This window comes from Mobula hypostoma, chromosome 19 (assembly GCF_963921235.1).
Source record: "Mobula hypostoma chromosome 19, sMobHyp1.1, whole genome shotgun sequence".
In the NCBI taxonomy this organism is placed as follows: domain Eukaryota; kingdom Metazoa; phylum Chordata; class Chondrichthyes; order Myliobatiformes; family Myliobatidae; genus Mobula; species Mobula hypostoma.
This window is the reverse complement of record NC_086115.1, coordinates 18516077-18534401: the sequence shown is the minus strand read 5'-3', so window position 1 is coordinate 18534401 and position 18325 is coordinate 18516077. Positions and strand designations below refer to the sequence as shown.

Genomic DNA, 18325 nt, shown 5'->3' with positions numbered 1-18325 from the left:
ACACTGGAGGACAGCGGCTTCCAGTGCAGTCGCTGCAGCCGAGACTGTCACTCCCGTGTGGGCCTCTACAGCCACAACAGACGCTGCTCTAACACAGACTGAAGCGAGACCTTCCAGGCACAGATCCATGGTCTCGTGAGACTAACAGATGCCACCATATATGTGTATATATTTACTATAGTTGTTTTCTTTTTCTCTAATTCTATGTACTGCTGCCACAAAGTTAACAAACGTCACGACCTATGCTGGTGATATAAAAACCTGATTTTGATTCTGACCATTGAGTCTGGAGAGAAGGCCTACAGTCCATCCTCTGCTTTGAAAATGGAGCCACAGACAACACTGGATCCGACAGCATCTGTGGAGGGAAATGGACAGTTGACATTCTTCAGAGCTGACTAAGTTTGAAATAGGCTGTTTTGAATACAGCCATTTACATCTTCCAGTTACAGCTTCAGTGTGTCGTTTAGTCAGTCACTAGCGTCAAGCTGTCTAAGGGTTTTAAAAGATTATACCACACGTAAATAGCTCTTTCTGGTCCAATGAGACCACGTGTACGTCTTTGGAAAGTGGGAGAAAACGGAGCACCTGGAGGAAACCTACGTGGTCACGAAGAGAACGTAGAAACTCCTTAGACAGCGGCGAGAATTGAACCAGGGTCACGGGCCCTGTAATCGTGTAGTAACACTGCTCTGCCCTGCTGCCCATACAGTTAGCATCACATTCACCCAGGCAGGTGGAGAGTACTCCATCACACTCTACAACTGCATCCTTTGTCAGTGTGGCATTTTATTTGGTGTCAGGAGGTGAGCCGTTCACCACAGCACACCCAGCCTCCGGCCTGCTTTTGAACCCAGGGTATTTAAGTGGCTGGCGCAATGGCGTTTCTTGTGAATGGTGATGACAAGGAGGTTGATGCTGGGGGGACTTGCTGAAGGCAATACCACTGAATGTGGTGCTTGACTTCCCTGTGTTGGAAAGATTCAAGATCTTAAAGATTCACATACAGTGAAATGTATCACTTGTGTAAAATCGTTTCAGCGAGGTCTGGGCCTGGGGTGTGGGGGAGTTTACAAGTGTTGCCGCACTTTCAGTGCCAACAAAACATGCCAAAACTGGAGCCGATGAAACTGCCTACCCAGTGTCTGAGGAACTCTGTTAATGAGCTAACCTTTAGGGAATCCTGCACAAAGGCTCCCATGTCCTTCTTCACTTCTAATTTCACTCTCTGTTTAGAATATAGTCTGTGCCTTTACTCCTTCTACCGAAGTAAGTGACAATACACTTCCCGACATTGTATTCCATCTCCCACTTCTTTGTCCATTCTCCTAATCGGTCCAAGTCCTTCTATAGCCTCTCTGCTTCATCAGAACTACCTGCCCCTCCGTCTATCTGTGTATCGTCCACAGACTCGGCCACAAAGCATTAACGTAGCCGGCTGGTGGTGCAGCGGCATCCGCAGTGGACTTCAAGGCGACTGGTCCCCGGTTCAAATCCAGCCAGCTCCTTGAACCCTTTCCATCTGTGCTGGGTTGGGTGTCAAGCTAGCCATTCGGCCTTGTAAAAAACAGACAAAATGCTAAACAAATGGCAAGGTTATTGTCCAATGCACCACGAAGTGCAGAAAAGAACAAGTGATCATTAACCTATAACATGAAAAGGAGCAGTCCCACCACCGACCCCTGCGGAACACCGCTAGTCACCAGCAACCAATGAGAAAAGTCTCCCTTTATTCCCCTCATTGCCTTCTTCCAGTCATCCAAATGCTCTATCACACCATAGGCTCTTATTTTGTTAAGCAGTCTCATGTGCAGCACCTTGTCAAGGGCCTTCCGAAAATGAATGAGCCATGGAGACCTTGTCTTTGTAGGTTATGATATCCGTAAATCAAAGTCTCACTTGTCTTCTGCAAGAATATTTTATTGAAAAGGAATGTTATTCAAACTTTGGCACCAAAAATAGAAATACAAAATTTCATCAGCAACTGGGAAATGTCTCAGCGAGTTTGGTTGATTTTCGATTGTGCTCTGAAGGTCATTGTGGAATGTGGATGTCTGTTCAATATGGCATTTGACATAAGCTGGCTTTCCATCTGCTCATCCTGGGGGTGCTGTGAGAGCAGGTTAATTGGTGCACTGGTGGATAGGATGACATCAGAGCTGTGTAAGAGTACAGCTTCACATACTAAATGTACTTCTAAACTTATCAGGTGTGAATTTAAGGAATTAGTACCAGTTGTGAGTTTCCACTGTTGTTTGTGGGCCCCACAGACTCTGCTGCAGTAACTCATTGCCTTGAAGAGTTTGCCTTGGAGGTCTGGAGGTGCAGAAAAGATTCCAGCATTGAAAGGCTTGAGTTAGAAAGATAGGCTGGATAAGATGGGACCATTCTCCCTGGAGGCTGAGAGGTGAACGTGTTGACACGAGGACCATAGAGAAGTCCTCTTCCCAGAGTAGGGGAGTCTAAAATAGAGGGCATGGGTTTATGGTGAGAAGGTACAGACTTACAGGGAAGAGTTTCCCTATACAGAGAGTGGTATGTATATGGACGGAGCTGCCAAAGGAAACTTTGGTCTAAATGCAGTGGTCAAATATGAGACAGCCAAAAGGACTCCATCAGCATATTGTGCCAAAGTGCCAACTTCTGTGCTGTATGACCCTGACTCCATTGGCAGAAAACTGCAGATACTGGAGACCTGAAATATATATTTAAAAAAGACAGGCTGCTGGAAACAGGCAGCATCTGTGGAGAGAGAAACAGGGACCAGGAGCATCAATGCTTCATTGCCTCTCGGTCTGTTCCTCCCACCTCAGAGGCTGCTTGACTTGCTGAGTATTTTCAGCAGCCTGATTTCATTGATCATTTCAGGGCAGCCTCTCTCGACAATCTGCTCTGGAGATTTAGGTGTGTGAAGTCACTGCAACCAGCAGAGGGCACTATTCTACAGTGCAACATAACTAATTATTTCCAGGTGAAACTGTGTCACTCTGTACATCCAGCCAGGAAGCCCTTGATTGCTGACGGTGGCAATGCTCACATCAGACCGGCAGTGAATATCACTGTTCCCCAAGCAGTGTTCTCCCTACAGCTGAGCTCATTCATGCAAGTCCTCCATGGAAAACCCTTCGTCGAGTAAAACAGGAGCAACGGTATGTGAAATATTTGGTTCTACGAACGGGGAACAAAGCAAGGCAGTCACACCAAATCCTCGGCTGGGCATTGGGTTTGATTGGACGGATAGCAAGGCGTTGAAAAGCACCGGGAGTGGAGCTTCCCTAGGACAGTCCATTTCTTCTGATGGAACATGATTGATCCGATGCATCAACCCAATCCTTTCTCCAGAAGGGTTTATTGATACACAGAGTTCCAGATTCCAGCAGTATGCTGTAACAACAAGTCAGGGCCCTCTCCATGGAATGGAAGCTTAAAGTCATCATAACAAGTGTTCACATGACAAGATGTTCTCCCTGGGCTTCACTGCAAGGCCAGAATTCTTTGTACATTCCAACGGGAAACATTGCGATGGGGCACCATCTCGGCCCGATCCAGTCCGTGTGAAGGAAAAGTGAAGTGCATCTCCTGGCGTCAGATTTGGAGCTGATAATGCTCCCATGGTGAAGTGTTCGGCACGTACTGTTGGGCAAGAGGAGGGGAGGAATGTTTAGGATGGTGGGTGGAACGCTATTTACATCAGCTGCTTTGTCCTGGGTGGTGCCCAGTTTCCTGAGAGCTGCTGGAGTTGCTCTCATCTTGGAGAGGAGTGCATCAAGTTCCCTGTCCTTAGGGAGAACTGGCACAGGAAGCCCTTCAGTGCATGGGGTGTCCTGTATTCCTGAGCCAGTGTGGTGCCGGGACTGGAGATGCAGGTCCCACAGAGTGAAGACCACAAATTCTAGCGCCATTCTCGGACCTCCTGCTGGAGCCCAGGGTGGAGGTTAGGGAGGGCAGTGGTCACGGAGAGGAGGAAATGGAAGGGAATTATAGTGGGGGGGGGGAGACTAGAGGAGGGGAAACCTCAGGAGAAAAGATGTTCCTTCTTTAGGACAGTGTTGGGTGTCTGGAGTGTTAACGTGGCAGGGAAGGATGGGGTGGCAGTTAGGATGCGTTGAGGAGACCGTGAGGTAGAGGAGCTCTGTGCTGGAGTTTGGGGGTGGGGTGATATTCGGAAGACCCGGGATAGCAGGGGCGATGAGTCCAGGGAAATGAATTTCCTATTGGTAGGAAACCAATAGTGGGCAGGCAAGAAGCAGCTTGGCGTGAAGGAGATGGAGGAAGCACAGAGGGACCCAGGGAAACAGAGGACACCACCTACACTCCTGGGTCACACAGGATCTGATTTTTTTGGAAGACTGGCACATTCTTGGACCAGTCGTCTGCAGTGGCCTGGACAGGGGGTTACAATGACACAGCACTGCATTGACCCCACGGTTAAATCTGATCTGACAGGCATCCTCAGACATATCGACAGCAGAAATGTAAACAAGGCAAACTGCACAGGCAGGTCGCCACTGAAAAGGCTGAGTTTGAATTTTACAAAAACAAAATCAGTCCATGCACAGCAGCTGGTGACTCAGGCAGCGGACAAAGTCACGCAGTTCCCAACGTGGCACTTTGTTCCACCCCGCAAAGTTTCCTCTTCATTACAAGGAAGGCAATGAGCAGAAGGATCAGGACGCAGAGAGAGAAGATGACCATGATGGACAGGAAAGAGGCCTCAGTCAGCAGGGGCTCGGTGTAAGGCAGCTCGGCAGGAATCATGTTGGTGAGGTTCAGCATGTAACCCAGGGTCCAGCCTGCATCTGATCCCTTGATCTGTAAACACAACAGACTATTAACAAGACACTCTGCAGATGCTGGAAATCTTCAACATGCAGGCAAAACGCTGGAGGAACTCAGCAGGTCAGGCAGTGGCTGGTGCGGTGTGGTGGGAGGTGGCAGTGAACAGAGATTTGGGTTAGGACTGGGGAGCAGGCAGATTGACATTAAAGGGTGTGACGTACACGAACCTTTTTCAGAAACTGAATGGAGTTCCAGTTACTGGCTGTGAAGTTGTAGCCTTCCGTGAGGAGCATGAGGATGTAGTGACCGGAGAAACAGTTTTCACTCAGGTACTTCTCCTTCATGTTGTACATATGCTTCGCCTGTGCAAAATACAAACTGACTCATGACACACCTCCGCTTGTTCCGCACCTACAGGCAGCTCAGATCAGCGCGTGCTCCCGGGGACCAGGCCAGTGTCAGCTCAGGGAAGGTGCTCTCTGTGAGCTGTTGAACAGGACGTCTGGGTCACCAGCCCCCTGTGGCCCATCCATTGGGCTGTCTCCAGTCCTGGATCGTACAGGTGTGGGGGGGGGGGTGGAGGGGGGGTCACAATCAGCTGCTCCAAAATTCCCCCTGAACTTATCAGTCAATTTCCCAGATACAGGCAATGACCATTGGGAGCTGGGAATCTAAAACCACAGTCTGGGTGTCCGAAGGCCAAGAAAATCACACAGGAACAAAAGATTCTCCCAGCTGGGACCCCTCCTCCTCTCCGGGAGCTGAGCCAGGTCTCCCCTTCCAACCTGGGAAGACCCCACCCTGGGAACAGAGGCAGGACTCCCGCTCTTGGTGTGGTGTAGGCTCCAACCACACTACCCTCCCCTCCCCATCCGAAGACCGGGTGGGCTGCTGGCACCACTGTGTGCCAAGGTGGAGACCAGTCCTGGGTGCACAGTGCAATCCCACTCCAGTGCAGGGACCTGCCACTCACCTCCTGCCAGGCCATGTTGCAGAATCTCTCCACGGCTGCCTGAACTTGATCCAAGTTCTTCAGCGGTCCATTCTTACTGAAGAAGTCCATCACGTAATAAAATGCAGAGAAGGCCTGGCATAAGAGGAGGAGTCACAGTGTCACCCGGCACAGAAACAGGCCTTTCGGCCCACCCACTCAATGCTAGCCACAAACCACTCACTTACACCTTCCATTTTATCCCCCATCAGCTCCGCTCCGACCCCGCCCCTCACCCATACATTCTGGGGGCTATTTATAGCGGCCGTTTAACTCACCAACCCACACGTCTTTGGGACGAGGGAGGGGACGGGAGCACCCGGGAGAAACTCACGCAGACACAGAGAGAAAGTGCAGACTGCATATGTAGTGCCAGAGGTCAGGGTTGAACCATCTACCCTCTGCACTGGCCGAGTTACAAAACGCATCAGGTCCAGGTTATTCCAACGACCATCGCTTTTCCTACTGACCCCAGATTCTCCTTAAATGACCTTGCTGTGTGCCCAGGGCTGTTCCAGTGTGGATGGGGTGATATTCCAGGAAAACCAGCAGTACTGACCCCAAATTTCCCCCAAATAGGGGGCTGGCACACCCCATTAAATGAGCAGGTGCTACAGGGGCAGATGCTGTGGTTAAGCAGGCGGCTGACGTGGGATCTGCATTCCTTAGAGCTGCCTGTACCAATCAGCTTCACTGTCTTGTGTGCTGTTCCGGGAGGGTTGGGCGTGCACGGACTATCGTAGAAAGCAGACACGTTGATGAGCTTCTCGTATCCGTCATTGAAACAGGGACTGGAAACGGTTCCATTGTCTGTCACCTGAAAGAGATAAGTGGGTTGTTTACTGGTTTGTTGGTGCTTGAGACCAGAACCACCAAGGCCCACCTTCCACTGAAACAGCAGCTCTGGGACCGGGAACAACAAAGCAGATGGAGACCCAAGTTTAGACTATAAGACATAGGAGCAGAATTAGGCCGTCTGGCCCATTGAGGCTGCTCTTCCATTTCATCATGGCTGATCCATTTTCCCTCTCAGCCCCAGTCTCCTGTCTTCTCCCCAAATCTTTTCATAACCTGACGAATCAGCCTCTACCTTAAATATACCCAGTGACTTGGCCTCCACAGGCCACCTGTGGCAATGGATTCCACAGATTCACCACTCTCTGGCTAAAGAAATCCCTCCTCATCTCCAGTCTATAAGGACACCACTCTATTCTGAGGCTGTGTCCTCTGGTCTTAGACTCTCCCAGCATAGGAAACATCCTCTCCACATCTATTCTATTAAGGCCTTTCACCATTTGAAAGGTTTCAAATGAGGTCACCACTTATTCTTCCAAATTCTAGTGAATACAGGCCCAGAGCCATCAAACGCTCTTCATATGATAAGCCTTTTCATGAACTTCCTTGTTCATTTTCATGAACTTCCTTGTTCATTTTCATGAACTTCCTTTCAATCACCTCCACTGTCAGCACATCCTTTCTTAGAAAAGGGGCCCAAAGCTGCTCACAGTACTCCAAGTGAGGCCTCACCAGTGCTTTATAAAGTCTCAACATTACACCCTTGCTTTCTTACATCCTTTATATTCTAGTCCCCTTGATACGAATGTTAACATCACATTTGCCTTCCTCCACACAGATTCAACCTGCAAACTAACCTTCAGGGAATCCTGCACAAGGACTCCCAAGTCCCTTTGCACCTCAGATTTTTGAATTTTCTCTCCATTTAGAAAATAGTTAACCTTTTCATTTCTTCTACCAAAGGACACGATCATACACTTCCCGACTCTGTATTCCATCTGCCACTTCTTTGCCCATTCTCCTTCTGTAACCTCTCTACTTCCTCAAAACTATCTGCCCCTCGACCCATCTTCATATCACCTGCAAACTTTGCCACAAAGCCATCAATTACATTATCCAAGTCATTGACATATAACGTAAAAAGAATCCGTCCCAACACAGACCCACATGGAACACCACCAGTCACTGGCAGCCAACCAGAAAAGGACCCCTTTATTCCCAATCTTTGTTTCCTGCCAATCATCCACTGCTTTATCAATGCTAGTATCTTTCCTGTAATACCATGGACTTTCAACCTGTTATTGGATCCCTGGTTACAGACTTCGAGTGAGACAAAATACTCCTCCACCATTACCCTCAGTTATCACTCATCAGATGTGTGTACCCTAACCTTCTAAAGTCCATGTAAACAATATCTATTGCTCTGCCTTGATTACCTCCACAAAAAATAATTTCTTGTGCAGTAAATGTTTACATCATTTATTAAATCTTTCCTTGAAATACAAATACATTACATCTCCTGGATCTTCTTTATCTACCCTGCTCATTATACCCTCTAAGAATGATTACGTTTGTACAATCTTAATGTGGACAAATTTGATATCTAACTTAAAAGATCTTCTGTTAAAATAGGAAGCTCTGTCTGTTTATGCACTACTATTCAGTTGGTTGGTGAGGGGGAGAGGGGTGGAGAGGGGGGTGGGGATGAGGAAGAGGATGAGGAGTGGAGGTGGGGAATGGTGATGAAGGTTGGAGGTGGCTGGGTTAAACAGTCAAAATGTAATCAGCAACTGGTTGTATTGAATGTAAGTTGTTGGCGTTGCAATAAAAAAATAGTGATTAAAAAAAAGAACGAATACATTTGTCAAACATAATGTCCTTTTCAGAAAGGAAAAAAAATCAAACTGCTGGAGCAATTAGCCGTGGAGGCAGGCGGACAGCCGACATTTTGGGTCGAGACCCTGCATCCAGTTGTTATTTTGTTTTGATCCAGATTCCAGCATCAGCAGCCTTTTCTGTCTTCCCCTCCATATATCATCCTTGTTATCTTCAACTAATCTTTCCTGCATGACTTAAGGATTGAAGGGCGCCCATTCAGAACAGAGATGTGAGGAAATTTTTTTAGTCAGAGTGTGGTGAATCTATGGAATTTGTTGCCACGGGCGGCAGTGGAGGCCAAGTCATTGGGTGTATTTAAGGCAGAGATTGATAGGTATCTGAGTAGCCAGGGCATCAAAGATTATGGTGAGAAGGCGGGGGAGTGGGACTAAATGGGAGAATGGATCCGCTCATGATAAAATGGCGGAGCAGACTCGATGGGCCGAATGGCCGACTTCTGCTCCTTTGTCTTGTTGTCTTATTATTGCCTAATCATGTTATGCTTCTCGGAGTACAGAACAGACCCACTGACCAAGCCTATGTTGAAGCTGTACATTGGTGAGACTGAGTACTGTGTGCAGTTTTGGTCACCTACCTACAGGAAAGATGTCAACAAGATTGAAAGAGTACAGAGAGAACTTTCAAGGATGCTGTTGGAACTTGATGACCTGAGTTATAGGGAAAGGTTGAATATGTTTGGACTTTACTCCCTAGAGTGTAGGAGAACGAGGCAAGATTTGATTGAGGTATACAAAATTAAGGGTGAATACAAGCAGGCTTTTTCCACTGAGTGAGGTGAGACTAGAACCAGAGGTCATGGGTTAAGTGTAAAAGGTGAAATAATTAAGGGGAAACCAGAGGGTGGTGTGAGTGTGGAACGATCTGCCAGTGAAAGTGGTAGAGGCAGGTTCAATAGTCACATTTAAAATACCTGGATGGGAGGGGAGGGGTAAAGAGGGCTGTGGTCAATGGAGGTACAGGAGGTGGGACTAGGCAGAGACCAGGTCGGCACGGACTAGATGGGTGAAAGGACCTGTCTGTGTGCTGTAGTGCTCTGCACCACTCCGGTCACCGACTACGGGAAGGGTGTGATAATAATAGTGTGTGTGCGGGAGATGTTCACGAGTGTTGCCTGGAATGGTGGTGGGGTTGAAGAGACTGGATGGGCTCAGTCATTCTCACAGCCTCATCGGGTGCCGAGGGGTGGCCTTACAGAGATTCACAAACCCTAGGGACAGAGAAAGGGCAGCTGGTGCCTCTTTCCTAGGGAGGGGATCTGAACCCAGAGGGCACAGGAGAAATGTAAAGGAGATCTGGGCAACTCCCACACACAGTGTGGTGGGTATTTGGGACGAGCTGCCAGGAGGCAGGGTTACAACATCACGGAGCCTTTGAGCACAGAAAATCATCCACACCAAGCAAAGGTCAGAAAGTCCGATTAAAGATCGTTTAATGTCATTTCCAGTACACGAGCGTAAGGGAGACAAAATAATTGTTACTCTGGATCTGATGCAGCACAGAAACAAAAACTATAAGATAAAGAACACAGGCAATAAATACATAAGATGGTTAATACACAGACTGATCGTACGTACATAAAGTGATGCTAGGCACAGGGGTATCTGTACAGTTGGCCGGTCAGATGCTGAGGTGTGAACTTATAGAGATTCACAAACCCTCACCCCTCAGCCAAGGAACAGAGATAGGATAGACAGTCTGACTCTGACAGGAAATGATAAAGTAGTGGTGGCAGGGTGGGTTAGCGGGTGGGGTGTTGATCTGCCTTTGTTAAGGATCCGGCCTGAACACTGGGTCGAAGGGCTTCTGCTGGTAGCTCTGGATCACGACAGTCTTTCATTTCTGTTTTCTTTCACCTGGCCATGTGGGTTCTGGCCCAGACCCTTTCCTTTTTGGACTTCCTCCAATTACCTGCTTGTCTCCTCATTTGCACCCACCTGTTTCTAATTTTCTGCACCCTTCTTCTGGATCAGACCCCCCCCCCCCCCGTGGCTCCATCCCATGAACACCATTCGTTGGCTTGGGATGACCCCTGCCAGACACACCCCGACACTGCTCTCCACACCCTCGGCCAGTCGTGCAGTGCGGGTCCGGGAGCTGAGGATGCTGGGTAGCTGGCGTGAACACGGGGCACGTTTGCCACATTCCAAAATCTCCAGCATCTTTCCCCGAGGTCCTCTAGAAGCAGACGCAGTCACTCTCTGTCCTCACCGATTCCAGCGAGAACTCCTCTCAGGCACGTGTGAAGCTCTGGAAGTCTCCAGCCCGAGAGGTGAGGAGGGAGTGGCTGCTGAACACATTCAGACATTTGACGTACTGGGAAGCTGTGGCTTAAGGGGATTAACAGGAAAACGGAGCCGTGGTCCCACTGCACAAGGGGCCCGGTGGCCAACTCTCCCTCCTGCTTATGGTGGGAGGTGAGTGACTGACCCAGCCGGCCGTCGGTCTACACGGGGACCTGGTGCCGTTTTCTGCTTACCGTCAGACTCTGCAGAAGCATCTTCATGGCCTGGTCCTTTCCGTAGCACAGGAAGCTGTGTGTGTACATGTGGTAACTCCTCCCGTACAAGCGGAAAATCTTGGAGTCTTCTGCCAATTCTATCACATTATTGGGAATAAATGTGACCTGTGTGGAAGCTCCACCCAGGTCCAAGGCTCCCAATGTGTCAGGATCTCCTCCAGCACTAACCTGGGACACAAAGCAGGAAAGGGTGAGTCAGGAAAACGTGGAACTCACAGGGAATCAGCCCCATCACCAGCACCTCCCTGGGTCTCCTTGGATCAGCCTCCCAACAGAACGGGCCAACTGAATGTGGCACACGTGCCCCGCGTTCACGCCAGCTTCCCACCTTCCTCAGCTCCCAAACGTGCACTGCACGACTGGCCGAGGGCGTGGAGAGCAGTGTCAAGGTCTGTCTGGCAGGGGTCATCCCAAACCAACACATGGTGTTCATGGGATGGAGCAGGGGGGGGGGGTTCGTTCCAGAGAAAGGGTGCGGTGATTGGGGGGGGGTGGGGGGGGTGACAGGATTCATCCCAGAGGAGGGGTGCAGAGGTCGAGGGGGTATCAGGATGGTGTATATGGCAAGGATCATTCCAGAGAAGGCTTGCAGTAGTCAAAGGGGTGTGGGGATAATTTTCGTGGGAAGGGGGAGCAGGGGTTGGGGGCTGGGGGCTGGTATTCAGGGTCACAGCCAGTGGTTGCCTTCATCAGGACTGGACTCAATGATAGGGATACCCCTTCAGCCATGTCAGTGGTGTGGTGGGAGTACCGTGCCAAAATTCCCCATCAGGTAGTTGATGGTAATCCAGCCAAATGCTCCTTCATCCGATCCGCTTATAATCCGCGCTCCCCGGAAATCAAACGGATACAAGTTGATGAACGTTTCCACAGCCTGCAGCAGCTTCTCAGCCTGAGCTGGGTTCTGCAACCTGCAAAGTTGAAAGTACATTGTTTATCAAACTACATATCCGTCACCATATCCAGGACAACCCCAAGATTCCCTTCTTGTGGGCATCACAGTAAGTAAAGGAACACAACAGAATCAATGAAAGACTGCACGCATCAAGGCAGATAAACAGGCCATGTGCAAGAAACAACAAACTGCAAATACAAAAGAGAAAGAAAGTAAAATGATAATAGTGAATAAATAAGCAGTAAATATCAAGGCCGTGGAATGAAGAGTCCTTGAAGGTAAGTCCATTGGTTGGGAATGGTTCAGTGCTGGGTGAGTGAAGTTATCTCCCCTGGTTCAAGTGCCCGATGGTTGAGGGGTAATAACTGTTCCTCCCAACAAGGTGTTTCCATTACCTGAAGGGTTTGAAGGGCAGATCACAGCGAGGCAGGGCAACGTGCTGTGTAGTCAGGACAGGGACAGACAGCTTCTGGAGGGGTACAGGAAACACAGGACATCTCTGTACGTTCCCCACATTCGGGCGTGAAAGACACCGGCTCTTCCCCGAGGGAGGGGGTGGACGGGCAGCGGCACTTCCCCGAGGGAGGGGGTGGACGGGCAGCGGCTCTGTTCAGAAGGAGGGGGTGGACGGGCACCGGCACTTCCCCGAGGGAGGGGATGGACGGGCACCAGCTCTGTTCAGAGGGAGGGGGTGGACAGGCACCGGCTCTTCCCCGAAGGAGGGGGTGGACGGGCACCGGCAATAAGAAGCCGATCGTCAATCTCAGCACCAGGCTAGACACAATAGGGATCCGACTGGGACTTGGGAACCCGTGCCTCTCACTTGGCTTCTGTCTTCGGGGGGCGGGGGGCTGGACCCTGTGACCGGGGCCACAGCCGGCCCCCATCCTTTCCCATTCCCCAGCCCAGGGCTCGTCCACCTCTGCCAAGGGCGGGACATCCATCCTGCTCCCCCACCCCAGACCAAAGCCTGACGTCTGCTCTGTTCACAGCTGCAGTCTGCTGCCTCTGGCCCAGTTTGAGCACCGTTACAGAAACTGACAGACAGCTCTCTACCAGCTTTGCCCCCCCCCCCCCCACCAACCTTTTTGGATTTCTCTGCCTCCTGCCTCCGCCTCAGGGGATGGAGAGTCACCAATACCCACCAACTCACCCTCCCTGCCAGCACTCTGTTTCATCATCTGCAGCTCCCTCACCGGCATGCAGCCTCTCCCACACGAGGGCCCTCCTCCCTTACCGACAGTGACAGCCTCACCCACATCTCCCACACATTTCCTGTCCACCACCCCAGAATGAAGACGATTATCACACCTCCTATCTCACTCGCCTCCACCTTCAATGCACTTTGCTCTGCGATCTGTGCTCACTTCCCTGCCTGATTCCCGTAACCTTCCCACCCCCAACACTGAAGCAACAGTTCACTGCCAGCCCAGTCGACTGCAGCTGGTGCTGACAGTGTCTGCACTGGAGACCCCCCGACTCGCAGAGGTCACTTAATGGAGTGCCAGCCTGCGGTGCCCGTGGATATCCAGAGTCCAGTCTGGACTGCTGTCTTGATACCACCGCCTCTGTCTCCGTGAGATTTGTTTCCGCAGTGAAGACGGCCCAAAGCACCTTCTCTTTTGACCAGATTGGCTGCGCCCCCACCCCTGGCACTGGGTTTGAGAGGTGTGGGCTGCTATTTGCCCCCACAGATACTGCTTGACCGAGTTCTTTTAGCATTCTGCTTCAGTCAGATTTTCACTCTCCTCAGATGTTGCCCGACCTGCTGAGTGTTTCCACTGCAGTGAGAGGCAGCGAGAGTGTGAGGGGACAGGAAGCGGGTCAGCACTCGGCCTGTCAGATAGCAATCCCACCCCCCCGGGACAGACTCTGACCTCAGTAAGCGCATGCCGGCCGTGGCTCCCAGGTACACTGGCGTCTCACCATGCTGCTCCTTAGGAATACTCTGCTTAGCCTTGTCCAGGCAGGCTCTGAGCGAGGGGCCAGCTTGTTCCACGTTCCTCCAGTAACTGGAAATCCCAGGACCTGGGGAAGGGAGGGGGCACATGGTGATAATGCAGTATCCCGCCAGGGAAGCGGCGGACGAACCGAACATCAGATCACAGACAACACACTCATCGGCCAGGGGCTTTGGCAAGAGAGAGGCAAAGGTGAGGGAGAGGAGCGAGGTAAATTGATTTATTATTGTTACATGTATCAAGAGAGGCATTAGACAAAGATGTGTTTTCTCCCCTGATTTATTTAATGTGTACAGTGAAACAATAGTACAAAAATAAGAGACATCTTGGGAATCAAAGTTGGCGGTGAAAACATCAATAATTTCAGATATGCAGATGACACTGTGTTAATTGCAAGTACGGAGGAAGAACTATAAAACTTAATTGATACAGTTGTTGAAGAAAGTGCAGAAATGGGTCTATCTATCAATTGCAAAAAGACAGAATGCATGGTGATATCCAAAAAGAAGGAGAATCCTATCTGCAGGCTGAGAATAAACGGGGAAGACATAAAACAAGTACAGAACCTTTGCTACTTAGGAAGCTGGGTGACATCAGGTGGCAGGTGCGACTTGGACATCAAAAGAAGAATAGGGATGGCAAAAGACACCTTTACGAGAATGAAGAGTATACTGACCAATACTAAACTAGGCATGACAACCCGCCTCAGAGCACTGAAATGTTACGTTCATCCAGTTATGTTATATGGCTCAGAATGTTGGACAATATCTAGTAACATGAGGAAATGAATTGAAGCAGCAGAGATATGGTTTTTGAGGAGAATGCAAAGAATATCATGGACGAAACTAATATCTAACGAGGATGTCATGAACAGAGCAAAGACAAAAAGAGAAATAATGTATGAGATCATGAAAAGGCAACGTAACTTCATTGGACATGTGATTAGGAAAGAGGAGTTAGAATGCATGGTAATTATGGGAAAGACTGAAGGGAAGAAAGCAAGAGGAAGATAAAGACAAATGATGATGGTGACAGCAGCCAGAGAATTGGAAATGAATTGATCCACTTGACCTGAAACAGGAGTGTGTGGGCCATGGCAGTCAAAGCTCAAACTGGGCATGGCACCTGATGATGATGATGATGATGATCGAGGTACAGCATTTTTCTTTTGATCCCAGGAGGGTTGGAAATTGGAAGGGAGCAGAGGTGGGAGGGGAATATGAGGTAGGGTTGCACATGGTTGAAAGGGACGCAGAATTGGGTGGGATGAGAACGGGGCGGAGGGGTAAGTGGGACACAGGTGGGGAAGAGGTGGTTAATGTCATGGTCTGGTCCGTGAAGTCTGTATTCCGGTTCATGGTCCGGTCCATCGACCCTTGCTCCAGGTTTTCCTGTCTACCCTGTTTCTGTTCTTGTTGAGTTCTAATTGAGGCAGCTGATGCTCGTTGGGGCTGGCTGCTTAAATACCTTCAGAGACCAGGGTGTGGCTGATGCCCAGGGAAAGATCTGATATGCTCTGTGATGCTAAAAAATCTAGGAGAAGGAGCGCTCTTGAAGTTGCTGCATTTTTATAACAGAGTGTGGGAGGAGGGAAGATTACCAAGTGCATGGAAAGAAGCAGTAGTAATTCCAATAAGGAAGCCTGGCAAGGATCTGTCAAAACCCACTAGCTACAGACCAATTGCATTAACATCAAGTATATGTAAGATGATGGAAAGGATGATAACAGAAAGGTTATCATATGTGCTTGAGAAAAGGGGAATGCTGGCAAGTTATCAGAGAAGTTTTAGAAAGGGAAGGAATTCCATGGACTCAGTGATTATGTTAGAGACTGAAATAAGGAAGGCCCAGGCAAATAGAGAGTCAGTAGTGGCAGTGTTCTTTGACATTGAAAAAGCCTATGATATGATGTGGAAGAAAGGATTATTAATTAAACTGCACAAGATGGGGGTTGGTGGGAGAGTTTTTAATTGGATTAAAGATTTTTTGTTTGGTAGAAAAATTCAAGTTCGGATTGGATCAGAATTATCAAAACAGTACATAGTGGAAAATGGCACACCTCAAGGTAGTGTGATTAGCCCGTTACTTTTCATCATTATGATCAATGATGTCTTCACAAAGGTACCAGTGGATATAGGTAGGTCACTGTTTGCGGATGATGGGGCCTGGTGGAAAAGAGGCAGGAACATGGACCATATAATGAGGAAACTACAAGAGGCAATTGATGAAGTGGTGGAGTGGGGTTATGATTGGGGATGTAGATTTTCAGTAGACAAAACTCAAACTGTATTTTTTACCAGGAAAAGGGTTGAGGTAGGGAAGAAGTTAAGGATGTATGGGGTTGAATTAGAAAGGGTTGCATCATTTAAATTTCTGGGAGTTATATTTGATTTACGATTAACATGGGCAGACCATATCAGGAAAGTTGAGGAGAAATGTAAAAAAGTAATAAATGTGATGAGATGTTTGACTGGTAGGGAATGGGGAGCAAGTTGTTCAGCTTTGAAGAGAATGTATGTGGCTTTAGTAAGATCTGTATTGGATTATGGAAATATAGTATATGGATCAGCAGCTAGGTCTCTTATAAGGAAACTGGATGTGATTCAGGCTCAGGCCTTGAGAGTGTGCAATGGGGCTTTTAAAACGTCACCATTGTCAGCCCTACAGGTAGAAATGGGAATAATGCCTTTGGAACTAAGAAGGATGCAACTGATGGCAAACTACTGGCCTAACTTGCAGGGGCACAATGATTCTCACCCTACTAAAGGAGTGTTGCAGGAGTGCTGGGAAAATGGGAGGTTTCAGTGGGATACCTTTAGTCGGGTAGGGAATGATATCACGAAAGAATGTGGAGTATTTGATCTGAGGATAAGTCCTTCAGTAGTTTATCCGGTTGTAGCTCCATGGAAGCTTGTATGGCCTGACATAGACTGGTATTTGTTAGAGGTAAAAAGGAAAGAAAGATATAAAACAGATTTGGTAAATGCATTTAACTGTCATGTGATGGAAAAGTATAGTGATTATACTCACATTTATACGGATGGTGCGAAGGAACCGGAAACAGGAGTGACAGGGTTTGGGGTGGTAATACCAGCAAAAGAAATTGGAATCAGCAGAAGAACATCTAGTAAGTTAGGGGTGTTTACAGTGGAGATGCTGGCGGTGTTGGCTGCGTTGCAATGGGTGCAGAAAGCCAGACAAGCCAAAGCATTGATATGTTCAGATTCATCCTCAGTTCTAGCAAGTTTAAGGTCTTTTCACACAAACAGTCGGCAAGATTTACTTTATGAAGTCCTTCAGTTAGTTACAAGAATTGCAAATCAGGGAGGTCAGGTAAAATTTCTATGGGTTCCAGCACATGTAGGGGCGAAGGGGAATGAGAGGGTGGATGAGTTGGCAAAGAGGGCGTTAAAGAAAGAAAATGTGGAAATGCATATTAGCATCAGTAAAGCAGAGGTTAAGTGTGTAATCTGGGAAAAAGTCAACCGAATGTGGCAAGAAAGATGGGACAGGGAGGGGAAAGGGAGGCATTTATATCAAATACAAAAGAGTGTTGCAGTTACTAGGGTAGGTAATGGAAACAGAAGAGAGGAAATTGTGTGGACTAGGTTAAGGCTGGGGCATTGTGCATTAAATAAAACATTGAAAATGATAGGGAAACACCAGACAGGATTGTGTGAGGAATGTCAGGAAGAGGAATCAGTAGAACATGTAGTTTTGTGTTGCAGGAAGTATGGGATACAGAGAGAGATGATGAGAAATAAATTAAGGGAGTTGGGGATGCAGGAATTCACATTAAAGGGGTTGCTGGGCATGGGTGAGAGAGCAGAAGTCCGGGTATTTTTAGCGTTTTTAAGGGGTACAGGGGTTTTTTATAGAATATGACGAATAAACAGGAATAGGATACTACGATGGTCAAAGATGGGAGGGTGAAGTGTAGGTTTGCGTGTGTGTGTATATATGTATATATATATATATATATATATGTGTGTGTGTGTGTGTGTATGTATGTATATATATATATGTATGTGTGTGTGTATGTATATATATATACACACATACACACATATACATACGTGCGCGCGATTGGGTGAAGGGATTTAGAATGTATGTCTAGTGCACATTCTGGAGCAGATGGTGGCGGTAATGCACCATTAAGCTGGATGCCAACCGCCGTAAAACAAGATACAGACAGACAGGTGTGGCTGATGGATTGTTCTTGTCCTTACTCCTTGTATCCCTTCTTCTGCCTTCTGTTTCCTCGCCTGAAGCCCTGCCTTATCTTGCTGGTAACTCTTGTCTCACCTTGCTTTGCCAGAAGCCTTGCCTTGTCTTGCCGGTAACTCTCGCCTCACCTGAAGTTCTTGTCTTGCCTTGCATTGCCTGAAGCCTTGTCTTGCTGGTAACTCTCGCCTGCAGTCTTGTCCTGGAGCCACCCTGTACCTAGCTCCCTTCTTGTCCCTTGCCTCCACCCAGGTAAGCCAGGC

The 18325-nt window shown here is 48.5% G+C and overlaps 1 protein-coding gene across 1 annotated transcript in view; it reads right to left on the bottom strand.

Annotated features, from left to right (window-relative positions):
- Positions 1-1900: 1900 nt before the first annotated feature.
- The window catches only part of entpd1 (ectonucleoside triphosphate diphosphohydrolase 1), a 39963-nt gene continuing 23538 nt past the window's right edge, over positions 1901-18325 (bottom strand). Inside the window, exons 4-10 of the mRNA XM_063071463.1 lie at positions 13755-13905; positions 11734-11893; positions 10941-11150; positions 6330-6587; positions 5753-5866; positions 5007-5141; positions 1901-4812 (exon numbers count right to left, since the gene is read on the bottom strand). Of these exons, the coding sequence (XP_062927533.1) occupies positions 4588-4812; positions 5007-5141; positions 5753-5866; positions 6330-6587; positions 10941-11150; positions 11734-11893; positions 13755-13905 (1253 nt within the window). The 3' untranslated portion in view covers positions 1901-4587. The remainder of the gene's footprint in view (positions 4813-5006; positions 5142-5752; positions 5867-6329; positions 6588-10940; positions 11151-11733; positions 11894-13754; positions 13906-18325) is intronic.